Raw genomic sequence first — 13,318 nt, forward strand, 5'->3', positions numbered from 1 at the left:
CTACCTGACTGCACACAAGAGAAGACACTCAGGAGGCACTCATGAAGCTTTCACCTACGAGGTGGCAAGTCCATGTCATCTTTGACTCTTAGATCTTATTTACTGCTCTAATTGTGAGCAGAGGTTGAGATACTTCTCTTAGTTCTACACAGCGTAAAATATTGCCATCTTGAATTAAACCATCTCCTCTAATAGATTTTCACTCTACAAAGCAGTAAGGTTACAGAACCAGAGAGCTTTATGATGTTCACCTACAGCATAAGCAATTTTTTCAAGCATTTCTCCTCAGTAAATATAAGGGTTATAAGGTTATTAGTTCAATCTTGAGACATGCTCTACTATATTTAAACATTAAGAAACTTGATGCTATATTTTAGACTAATTTTTACATTTTTTTAAATTCTGGTTCTTCAACTCAGAAACTCATAACGAGGTGAGCCACTGAGAACAATACAAACATAGAGAAAACTGCATTTATTAGTGGCTTAATAGGCAAATTGTAGAAAATTGCATGAAAACAGCATATGGATCATGGTGTAGAAAAAGACAGCACATATAAATATACAAAGGCATACACAAAAAGGAAATAACTTTTGTTCAAGATCGCCTTGTAGTAAAAGATGTTCTAGAAATGTTCTCTGAGGGAAAACTACTTAGGCCCTCAGCAATGCAGCAAGTGGGGCAGAGAATATAAAGAAACGGACAAAATTTAAAAGATCATATGAAAAAGAACAAACCTTTCAAAGATGACTGCATAAGGACATACAAAATACAGATTTAAGGTAAAACAAGCAAGTCTATTCCATATAAGACTAAGCAATAGTGATATGAGTAATGTCATCCTTATAAAATTTCAATATATGGAAGACATATAAGTCATATTTTAAAGATATGAGTATCTAGAGCTCGAATACACATTTTGAATACATATTAAAAAGTAACTTTAACTCATGATCTTTCCAGAAGATATAAAAGCTGCAGATTCTCTAAACTTTTGAAGCAGAAATCAGCTGTTTCTTGAGATACCTTTAATTCAATGCATGCCCATTAAAACACTGACCTAAAAGCTGGAAAAAAAGTGCTTTAGAGCATGTACATGCAGGCAGTTCTTATGCTACTTCAATAGCATACAAAGTTAACATTAAAACATAAATAAAGCATTTTGCCTCAGTTTAAGGTCTGTCTTGCAAAATGGTAAATTCTTGTGCAAAGAACTCAAATAAATTTACAACCAAAGCATGGAAAAATTGATTTTCCACTTAAAGAAAAGAACATAATTTCTACCAACCTTCAGGATCAAGGAGTTTTTCTATGCCCAGATGTTGCCTGGCTATGTTGAAGGCATGGTCTAATCGTTGTACAGGTGACTGCTGAGAAGCAACAGCATTCCAATCAAATAGGTCTGGTCTAAAACAAAAATAACACGAACATTAAGTTTCTCAATTTTTAGCATTAGATTTAAATGCATATTTCTACAGCTATCTATCAGCGTCAGCTATTACTTTTTTATTTCCTTAATGAAATAGCCTGTTCAATCAGTGCTGGAACTAATGAAGCTTGATTTCTAATTGGTTTGCGCCCTATACTCATCCATGTCCATCACCACCACATTTACCACATTTCATTTCTCCAGTAAGTCCCATCAGCCTATAACCTCTACTCCCTCAAACCACCTGTTTTCACCCATAGCACTCTGCTCCTGTCACTGCTTAAAATGCCCACAGTGAGTTTGCTCCCCACTTCCAGTCCCTAAGAGTGCCTGGGTGAGAGGGGTGATGTGCTGTGGCCATGTACACTGAGACTGGCTTGTGGCGGTCGAGCAGGATGGAACTACTGAGGTAATTTTGCAGCCTTCCTCCCTTCTGTCTCCAGCCATGAGTTCTTCACTTCTCTTCCTATTTCTAAGAATGGAATTGCTACTGAGATTACCAGCTCGCTGTTATATCTGATCAAAATTGGTCAACAAGTTCAAAAATTCATGACCTGGGAACATATGCAGCATATGTTCACATGACACATTTCTTAACAAAACCTTCAGAAAAAATACACACTTTTCAGATGAGTATAGAACTTTAGTTCACTCATAGGTTTTAGCCGATAGCAGCAAAAGCTCTAGAGCAATATTTACATGCTCTTGCAGGAAAAGACAGAACGACCAAAGCTAAATTATTGCTCAGATACACAGTCTGAGCCCTCGTTATTATCAGTTGTGCTATTTGCAATATAAATAATGTTAATACATTGTGATCTTTGGCATTTCATCTGAGAGTTATCTATTAGGAGATCAGAATTTGTTTTCAAGTGCTCTGGAAAAATAGTTTAATCAGGTATTCTGTAATTAATGTGTATATAATATGAAGAAAAACAACTACACTATTTGTGACTTTGACAGAGTGTTCTAAATCAGAAAATATTTAAACTTACAATTTTACGTACAGATAAATCAAGTATGTTATTTACAAATTAAAATTTTGCAATTAGTTATGACAGATTTACTTACATTTTTATTAATTTTAAAAGTTCATTTTAAACAGTATGTCATAGTTGTAATAGATGGCAAAAAAATTCACTACATCGTACTCTACTAAGAGAGCAAAGGAAAAATACTATTTATGTATTAGTAACTTCCCAGTTATGCACCATTGTTGTCTTTTTTTTTTTTTTTTTTTTTTTTAAATGAGAGGAGAGCTTCTCTATGCAAAGGTTCTTAGACATTAATTAAAAATAGAGGTTACTCCTTCCCACATGCAGAACAACTTCAAAACATTAAATTTGGCTGAGGGCAGGACAGAAAGAGAGATGAAACTTAAGAGGTGGTAATCGCTGTTTCTAGTCATGGATGCATTAAGTCTCTGATCTCATAGACTGGTTTGTGTACTAAAACACAGGCATTTTCAAAATACAGATTATGTCTGCACAATTTTTTCCGTCCTTCTTGTACTGGGTATGACCGGGATGGAGTTAACATTCTTCATAGCAGCCCACATGATGCTGTGTTTTGGATTTGTGGTTAAAACAGTGTTAATAACAAACTGTCTGTTGCAGAACCACGCTTACACAGCATCAAGACCTTTTCTTTTTTTCCCTTGTACCTTCCCCAAGTGAGTAGGCTGGGGCAGGCAAGAAGCTGGAAGGGGACGCAGACAGAAAAAGTGACGCAAATTAGCCAAAGGGATACTCCATCCTATAAAACTTGCTCAGCAATAAATGCTGGAGTAAAGGAAGACGGGGGTTGGGGGGTTGTCTCCCAAGGTGTCTGCTGCTTGACAAGTGGCTGGGCATCAGTCTGCTTGTAGGAGATGCTGTGTTATTGCCTTTGCAGCACCTGTTTTTGTATTCTTTCCTTCAGTTATTAAACAGTCTCTGTTTCGACTCATGAGTTCTCTTGCTTCTGCTTTTCCTATTCACTTCCCTGTCCCAGGGGAGCAGGGGGAGAAAAATGCAAGGGTCTGTGTGGGTGCTCAGCTGCTGACTGGGATCAACCCACCACACTCCTACTCCATACACTACAGGCATATCGTAAGCTCATTTATCATATTTAGCTGAGAGAACACTGTAGTAACCACAAAGGTTTCCATTATAACTTTCTTAAAAAGCACTGCAAGCATGTGTTGCACAAATACTACAGAGACAAGGGTGTAAAAGATTATTCAGAGGGAAAAAGCTTTTAGCACGAAGAAAGAAAAGAAAGAGACCTCCTCCCTCCCCAAATGTTTTTATAGGGATTTGGTTCGATGTTCTAGTCACACTTCTGCTGCGCAGAGCAACACATTATATTCACACAATCATGACTCGTTTGGTGATATAAGATTTTATATATAGGAATATGTTTTCTCCTAAACAGTCAGGACTCCACTTGACAAGATCAATAACATTTAGAATTCTTCATTGAGAAATGACACAATATTGTCTTATTCCTCTTGAAAAAAAAAAACCCAAACAACTCTGTCATCATTAATAATATCTTAGGTGACCAATTTCATCCAACTTCTCAATTGCATAATCCAGGAGGATATTTTCAAGTTAATGTGCCCAGATAGGCCAAGACTATTATCATCACATCTTGTGCAGAGGTAGAATTCTCAAGATAAGACACAGAGTGAATGATTCAAAACAAAACAAAAAACCCACTACACACACAATACAAGCAAAAAAACCAGTCAAGCACTCAAACCAAAAGTTTGAATAACAACATTTCAGATAACACCATGTTGTAGAACACCTCGGTTGAATTTGCATGCTTACTAGCTCTACTGCATATGCATGTGCCTGTGTAGAGCATGTCCCTTTTACACCTACTACAGGTGGCAAAAAATTGAGCCCTCTGAGACACAACTATGAAAAAGAAGTACTAAGAGCTCTTCAGTAAACCACTGACAGGTTTCTTATGAATTTTCTTAGTATTGTACATACAGAAGACAGCAGAGAATCGAAGTCAACTTAAAAGTATACAGTGATCTACAGCGATTCAGCTCCGACGGCAACAATTTAATTAAAAAAAAAAAAAAAAACTTTCCCTATTCCAACAGCAATTTAACTTTCTAGATTTTCCTTTTGTTGAAAGAATATTTGAGTATATGCATTTCAGTAGCACCATCACTAGAATACAAGTGTCGTAATATCATCTTGAGGCATCCACTTCTCAGTGCGATGTGTCTAGATGTTTCACAGGATATATTTATGTAGCAAAACTACCAAGTATTATTTCAGGAGATGTTACAGCCTAGAAGTTTAAGAACTGTGGTATATGGCAAATAGCTTTTAAAAATCACTTAAACAGCACTGAAGCAGGATTTCAAATAACGTGTTGTTAGCTTTCTTGGGAGTTTAAATACAGGGATGAGTAGGTATGGAATAGTAGGGGAAAGAAATAAAATGGAATGCTGATTCTCCGCTTTCATTTTCTCTCTCCATATTATGCAAACTGTACAAAGGGAGAGGAAATTTGTTACGTCTGCAGCTTGGTTCATGTCTGACAGGGAGTAAAGCCAAGGAGACATAACCAGCAGTCTTCACTCCTCTCCCTGAACACATTCAAGTATTTTGTGACAGATACACTCGACCCCCTCCTGCCCCCAGCCAAACCAGCAGCAGTTTGGTTCAGGCTCCAGACGAGGTAAAGGCCTGAGCTGCAGCCGGGCCAAGAACTCCTTCCAGGAGACCCACAAGGAAGCAGAATGGCACACTGAACACAGATAAATTGTGGGTTCAGGGCGTCTTGTGCATACCTTACCCACTGTATGCAATTTAAGTATGAGTCAATCACTTTATTCCATAAATATATCAGCCTGGGTAAGCCTACTTTGAGCTCCCCCTACTAAACAAGTGTGGCTGTATGGCGATGATCTTCTACTACTCACAGATCACTGGATGAGCCCAATTTAATCATTTAGCTGCAGCCCCTAGCAGCGATACAGAGTTTCAAGACACATCTTCAAAGTTTCCTCTTATTTTCCCCCAGAGACGACCTGCTAAATCTTTGTCAAAAATGGAAAGCTAATTTTAATGCATGCAGACATAGCTATTAGGATCAAATAATCGCCCCAAAAGTTTATGAACAGAGAAGAAAAAATAAATGGAATTTTTCCATATGGACCTGAAGTTAATTCATTTTAGATGCATATGGCAGTGAATCCTGAAGAGGTAATGAATTTTCCAAAGGTGTAGATTCAAGAAAAGCAAGAGAAACAAAGCATATGCTCCAGAGGAGAATTCTGAAGGAAGAGAAAGATTTTGAAGATACTTTAACATCACAGTATGCACTGTTTTAATTTCTTCAACATTTCTGATGTGTCTCATTTCTAAAGTATCACAAGCCTTTAAAACAGCAATCTTTATAACTTATGTAATGTTTGGTAAAAAATAATTCCACAAAGGTAATTATGAACATCACAAAGAAACATCATGCATGTTTAACAAGCTATTTTCTTAAACCATATTCACGTCTAGCTAAGGTTTTAATGCTATTAGAATTGGGCTGCGATAAAATAATTTAGCAGAAGAGCTACTTGCAGAATTAATAAAAACAACTTCCCATTGGTGTATGTAGAGAAAAGCCACATTTAGATAATAAAAGTTACCATCTCCTTTTCAAGAGAAAAGTTGTCATATTGTTGTTGTTCTAGCTTTATTTATACAAGAAAATTTTGTATATGTTTTCAGTACAATGTAAACAAATCAGAAGCCAGTAACCTAGCAACTTGTTACAATAAAAGTATTTTCATACCTCTTCATACCATTGCTTTTACTTCTGCTTTTCCTTTAGCTTCCTGAAGACAAACTTTTGCTTCTACCCAGGACCTTTTTTCAATACCATTTTCCTGCTCCCCTCCTCACTCTGCCATCCTGAAGCAGAAACAGCTACAGTAAAGTGCTAATTTCTAAGGCAATCACCTGGCCTAACTTCAGGCATTTTAAGAAAACAAGAAGGAGGCTAAATAATGCCAGTTGCTCCCACTTCTAAATAAAATACCAATACCAAATAAACAAAAAACTCAACAAAGTTAGAGGAAGGAGGTAAAGCTCTCTCTGATACCCATCTGGAGGAAAAAGATTACAAGAAGTAAACAGCGAAAGCTCTTGGGATCTGGAGCCTGGAGTAGGGAGAGTTTAACAGGACTGACCTGTCTTCCTTTTTTAATTTCCAGATATTTCTAGGGTGGTGGTACCACTCCACCACTGCTGCCTTATTTGTTCAGTTCAATGCAGAACATACCATTCAGGGAACTGTAGCCCAAGTTTATATTCTGAATATCCACACCCTGGGCTCATTGATTTGCCCTTGTAGCTTTGCCAAGTAACCTGTGCTCCACTGGTCCTCACGCTCGGTATTAAAAACAATTGCTAAAGAGCCTAAATGTCCACAGAGAGCTGGTGGTTATACAAATGGGAATATCTAGTAAAAGAAACCCCTTTGTAAAATGACAGAGAAAGGGCATTAGATCTATCTGATCAAAACAAAACAGTCAGCCATAAGCAAGGGAATAGTAGGTTAAGACTATGAAAGATTAAACTTCCTACTGAGAGTACTGCTCATAGGCTACATAGTTTATACAAATTCCACACTACTGTCTGAACTGCTAAAAAAAAAAAAAAGATAGATTGGTTTTGGTTTGTTTTGTAACTTAAGACATGCAGTTATTTCATTATTATCAGCCATCAAAGCAAAAGGAATCACATTGGATCTTTTTGGGGATTCACGGAGAGCCAGTATTCTCTCCTTGATAACAACATTTAGGCATTTCACGTATTAGAAGCTCAAGGAATTTTGGAGTTGAAGTCATTTCGCTTGTGCACGCATATTGTGGGAAGTCAACAATGCTGCCTTAATTATTCTTTCCTCCATTCTTGAGCTTTTTGCATCTGAACTATGAACAATGATTATTTAGTACTATCTAGAACATTTTTGGAAGGCAGGTACATAAAATATAACAGTGGTATAAACAGAAGAACAAGCTATAACAACTTTCCCATGTGTTTGTTCCTTGACAATTAGGACCTCGAATATGACTATGATGAACATAACAATATTTTCTATAATGCACTGTCTGTCCTCAAATGTTTCATACAAATCACTCAGCCTGGATACTTTATGGTGAAACAGGTAAATACTATTTAGCAATAAAACTGAATTATATACTTAGAAAAACACATAAACATGATGTAAGAGAGGATGGGAGGGGGTGCATTTTTTTCTTTTTCAAGACCAGATGGACACATGGCATATACTGTTAGTAGCAACTCCAGAGTGTGTTGATATCAAAATGAAGAAGAGATGTAAGTCTATCTCCCATCTTTATCTACTCAGTCGACTTCCTTCTGCTATTCTTCTTTCCCTTCCCCACACTCAAAAGGAGCTGCCCATAGACAAAGCTAGTGCAACCAAAATCTAATTGAGGTTGAACAGGAAAGCTGATTGAGGATAAACTAAAGACATAAACTAAAGACACAAAAACCAATATAAACGTAAGATAGTGTATACTCTGATTTATTTTAAAGTTCATATGTATTTCCTTCAAAAGTATTTCCCATTATCTGCTGTGAGCTGCAAAAAGTCAAGTTCACAAAAAAGTTAACTTCATTTCCCTGAAGTCACAGTGAAATCTTGTGACTAAAAATTTCCTACTTACTGTAAGCAGTGTTTTGTGAAAGTAGAATGTTAATTAGATCTATTTCTAGTAAGCTACGACTTGAAAATTTGAGCTCTCAGCCAATATTTCAGATGAGGCAATACAGATACTACAGTGTGGTGTATATTTTGGTGCAGTTATAAGAAAAGGCTTGAATTATTTTTAAAAGAAAAATACAATTGTAAAAATAGTAGTGTGATTTTGGTACACAGTAGGACTAACCACGGCATGTAGCAACTGATCTTAATAGCTTACTACTTTATGCCAAAATACCATTCTTAACATTACACCATAAAAGTATTACAAAGTACTGTTTTTAAAAGCAAATGAAATCGGATTGAGTTTAGAAAATAAAATGTATTGTTTGCATATTGTGACTGATTCCTATAGGTGTCAAAAATAAATTACTTCAATGCTACCAGGAAATCTTCCCTCACTTTCAGTGCGCATAAATACTATGGAAAAAATTGGCTATCATCATTTTTTCAGTGTTGTAGAGATTTTTGGTTGTTTTATTGGGGTCTTTTGGTAGCAGACAGTCTAGGCATAGTGCCAAAGTTGGCAAAAATACACATACCAGGCACCAAATCCACCACATGAGTTCATTATCGTACCTGATTTTCAAACTATGGCTAGCATTTTTTTCTGACTAATTCTGCTTCCGTTCCTGAGAACATCTAAATGTGATGAAGACTGTGCATGCAAATTACAGTCTGAGGGTCAACGCGAAAGACTTATCGCTTACCTCTGAAATACACCTGAAGGAAGGGCTAAACTCAAAGACTTCAGTGTCAAAAGAAGCTACTATTTGCATAAAGACCATTTTTGACAAATCAAAAAAATCTCTTAAGTTTTAGGAATGATGAACATATGTCTTAAATCTTTAAAAATAATATTTTTTCATCAACGTGTTTTATACACGTACTACATTACTTCCTATTTAACCATAAAGACAAACACAGCTGTTCTGACAACTAGATCAACAAATCCTTGTTTTCCTTCAAAAGCTCATCTCAATATAAAAATTGCTGAGATAAAGAGAGATACTGAAACTTATTGTAGAGAGGGACAATAATGAAAGAGGAAAAAGTACAATAGAAAAAGTGAATTAATAAAATACAGAGGAATAAACTCAGAGGAAGACAGGAAAAAGAAGAGAACATCTGGATAAAACTTTATGGAGAATTGTGAAATGGAAGAGAAAAAAGTACAACAGGAGAACTTGAGAAATAGAAAATCAAACAGCGAAAACAGAGAAGCTAAATTTAAAAGTGTTTGTCTTCAGAGGGCTTGTCATTCTATGTATGCAAACCACAAAATATTAATAAAGCACAGGATGTGTGAGACACCGGCTTTCTCTGAGATTTCATCTAAACTGGAGTTTGATCAACTTTTATTAAATGTATATTCAAACTGCCTTACTTAGGCATGAAGCCAAGATACTGACACCCAACAAGTAGGTACCTTCATTTTAGAGTGACTAAGTTAGGTGCCAGCGCTTCTTGGAGAAGGCTTTTCATTTTTATAGGATGGAACTAAGTGCTCCTGAACACTCAGTGTGTGTTCGTGTACCTATTTTATTGATTGTATCTTGAATCTTGAAGGGCAAATCAGTGCTCCTGCATACTGAACATGAAGTGCAAAGTCACCAAAAATCAATATAGCGAATACACTAAGTACAGAGGTTCATCTTAAAAATTACTGACTCAGGGCTTCTGAGAACATTAGGTCTTCCTCTGAGACTTCTGCAGAATAACTTAGTGACAAAAGTCCAGAAGAAGACAACTGGTGTGTCTTGGAGACTTGCCTTAGGGAATCTGAATGCACACTTGCCGTTTCCCAGATGAGTGCATTAACTACTGGGCAAGAGACCAGACTTCAGTGGAGTAATTCTTTTTTACTTCTATTGAAGATAGGCTCACTGTGGAGAAAGCTTCCCAAGATTTATGGCAGCAGACACAAGAAGAGTAAAAGCAAGCTTAAGTTTTGCAGCCCTCTTTTAGAAAACCTAAATAAAGTGCATAAATTGTAGTGAGCAAGAAATGAATGTTCACAATTCGTGAACTTTGCACTGAACTGAACACAGCAGTGCATGAAGTACAACATACGGAGTCAGAGATTTGTCTAAACAATCCCAGTGTGCTTTAGGCTGGCAACTGCTTTCCCCAACAAAGGACTGTTCCTGAATAAGCACCTCTGTTCAGACTTCTGGAGCTTTTCTTACAGAGAGGGACAAAAGGGAATTTCTGATTACCGATTTCAGACACCAGATGATATTACATGGTCCTGTAGAGCACACAGGCTGGATATCTGAGTATCAGATAGATATCCGAATCAGGAAACAGGCAGTCTGATATTGTGTCTAGGTAAAAAGACATATCACCACTTTGGCCTTCTGCTGCACTGATCTGCTGAAAATGAAATATGCCATAGAGTACTGCTGGGTTTAGTCTTTGAGTCTACAGCACTAATTAGCTATCCAATATAATTTCAGTATAACTATTTTTTTGGCATTTCTGAAATAAGTATCTATTTTTTCTACCCCAGCTGTATCCAGTGCAACAAAAGGCAACAACGTACCACCAAAAGTTGCAGGAATCACTTAGTCCTCTTTGTATCATAGTTTCTGTGTGACTTGAGTAGCCTGGTGGCTGAGTAAAAACCAGAATTTTACCACTTAATAAGGTTGTGTATGGGCAATGCTAACAGAAATTATGCATAAGCTCCCATATTGTAACAGCACTTCTGTGAAGGTAAGTGATGCAGATAGAAGAGTATCCGACAACAAGCTCTTTTTTTTTTTTTAAATCATGTACAAGTATGGAATCAGATTGTTAGACAGAAACAGATTCATCAGTTTCTACAGGATAACTGCAATCTTACGTTCAGGTCCATCAGAATGAAACCACTTACGAAATGAGAGACAGAATATCATGGTTTAATCCCAGCTGGCTAAACTAAACTAAACTGGTGGGATAGGGAAGAGAATCATGACAGTAAAGGTGAGAAAACTCTTGGGTTGAGATAAACACAGTTTAATAAGTAAAGCAAAAGCTATGCACAATATCACAGCAAAACAAGGGATTCATTCATTGCTTCCCCTTGGTAGGCAGGTGTTCAGCCATCTCCAGGAAAGCTGGGCCTCATCACATGTAATGGCTACTTGGGAAGACAAACACCATCACTCCGATCATTCTCCCTTCCTTCTTCTTCCCCTAGCTTTATATGCTGAGCATGACACCATAAGGCATGGAGTATCGCTCTCGATCAGCTGTCTTGGCTGTGCACACCCTCAACTTCTTGTGCACCTGCCATAGCATGAGAAGCTGAAAAGTCTTTAGCTACTACTTGGCAACAACTAAAATATCAGTGTATTATCAACATTACTCTCATTCTAAATCCAAAACACAGCATTATACCAGCTACAAGGAAGAAAATAAAGTCTATCGCAGCGAAAATCAGGACACAGAGAAAACTAAAATGAGAAATTATCATCAGAGGAAATAACGAAGTAAGTTAAGAGAGTGTCTGAAGAAACACCATCAAACCACATTTTAATGAATGCTCAATGAACAGAGTAGTAATTGAAAGCTAGTGACAGTCACTATAATTCTTTTCTTATTTAGCTCTCCAAATGCAGTTCTCCTAATACCTGTATAAACACACCAACACCAATCAACAGTTGAGTAACAGCAGGATGGTGGGAAAGCCAGTTGTTAATGTTATAAATACCAAATGCAGATGAAAGACATTCACCAAGACATTTTAGAGTATAATAAATTCTTCCTTAAGATAATGCCTCACTCCTAACATTACAAACAACACTTGTAATTGAAAGTTCCTGGATCTTAGTTCAGTCAGATCTACTCAAGGCTCCCAGGTATATGCAGAGTGAAAAAACAGCCCCACAGCAAGAGATGCCTGCTTTGCCTGAGACAGTGTTAAGGCATAGCCACTGTAAAAGGCTCTCTGTGTTGAACTTTGGACTACAGCAGCAGTAGATTTAATCAGACAGTTTCATTTGGAAAACTAAATGAGCCAGTGAAAAATTTGGAAAGAAATATCTGCAGCTCTTCACTGATTAAGTTGGAAGGCATATATTGTCTCAAACGATGCTTTTAGAAGTATTTTGCCTTATTTTATTTTAAGCCTTTAATGCAACTGAAAATAAATGGCCTGACTTGTAGCTTGTAAATCCCTGTTGTCTCTTACTTAACAGAACATTCCCATTTACCTGTTCAAAGACTCAGCTCTCACTGATAATTTGGAGCAGTCAGCCACTTTGCAGGACAGCCCCCTTGAGCAGAGAGGTATAGAAGTAAGAGAGATCAGGAGGTCTACTTCATTGAAAAAATGAGTACTGCTTTAAAACCAGTAGTGGCAAGAACTAGGCCTTTAAGATAGATATGCTTGCACGTCTTCTTTATGGCGAGTACACAGAACCACCAGAGAACTTTGAAGTAGAGTTTTATACAGCTGTCCTGGGTTTCGGCTGAGATAGAGTTAATTTTCTTTCTAGTAGCTGGTATAGTGCTGTATTTTGGATTGAGTATGAGAAGAATGTTGATAACACACTGATGTTTTGGTTGTTGCTAAGCAATGTTTATAACAAGTCAAGGACTTTTCAGCCAGAAGGCTGCAGGGAGGGAGGGAGCAAAGGCAGGACAGCTGACCCAAGCTGGCCAAAGGGGTACTCCATACCATATGACATCATGCTCAGTATATAAACTGGAGCTGGCCAGCGGACAAATACCGCTGTTCAGGAACCAATGTGCTATCAGAGTTGAAGGTGGTGAGCAATTGCATTGTGCATCACCTGTTTTGTATATTGTAATTATTAGTATTATTATTATTATATTTTTTATCTTCCTTTGCCATCGTTTTAAACTGTTCTTAACTCACGAGGTGGTTCATTTTTTTCCTTTCCCCCCTTTCAACTCTCTCCTTCATCCCACTCAGGGGGGCAGTGAGCAAGCCGCTTCATAGTCCTTGTTGCCAGCTAGGGCTAAACCACAACAGCACAGACTAGAACAAGACAATTTCTGATCAAATCGGCTTCCCTCAGATCAGCCGAAGAAACAACATGAAAGGTTTTGAAAGCAAAGGCTGCTTTCTCCAGCTGTGTCCTTTCAATGCAAACCCATACTTGCAATCCAGCAACTGACAGAGGCTTTCAACAAACACTACAT

At 37.3% G+C, this 13,318-nt stretch overlaps 1 protein-coding gene across 10 annotated transcripts in view; it reads right to left on the reverse strand.

Moving 5' to 3' along the window:
- The window catches only part of DMD (dystrophin), a 1,281,342-nt gene that overhangs the window by 870,692 nt on the left and 397,332 nt on the right, over positions 1 to 13,318 (reverse strand). For all 10 annotated transcript variants that reach the window (XM_065627016.1, XM_065627025.1, XM_065626998.1 and 7 more), the window contains one exon: positions 1,289 to 1,407. In XM_065627016.1, the coding sequence (XP_065483088.1) occupies positions 1,289 to 1,407 (119 nt within the window). The remainder of the gene's footprint in view (positions 1 to 1,288; positions 1,408 to 13,318) is intronic.

This window comes from Caloenas nicobarica, chromosome 1 (assembly GCF_036013445.1).
Source record: "Caloenas nicobarica isolate bCalNic1 chromosome 1, bCalNic1.hap1, whole genome shotgun sequence".
Classification (NCBI taxonomy): Eukaryota; Metazoa; Chordata; class Aves; order Columbiformes; family Columbidae; genus Caloenas; species Caloenas nicobarica.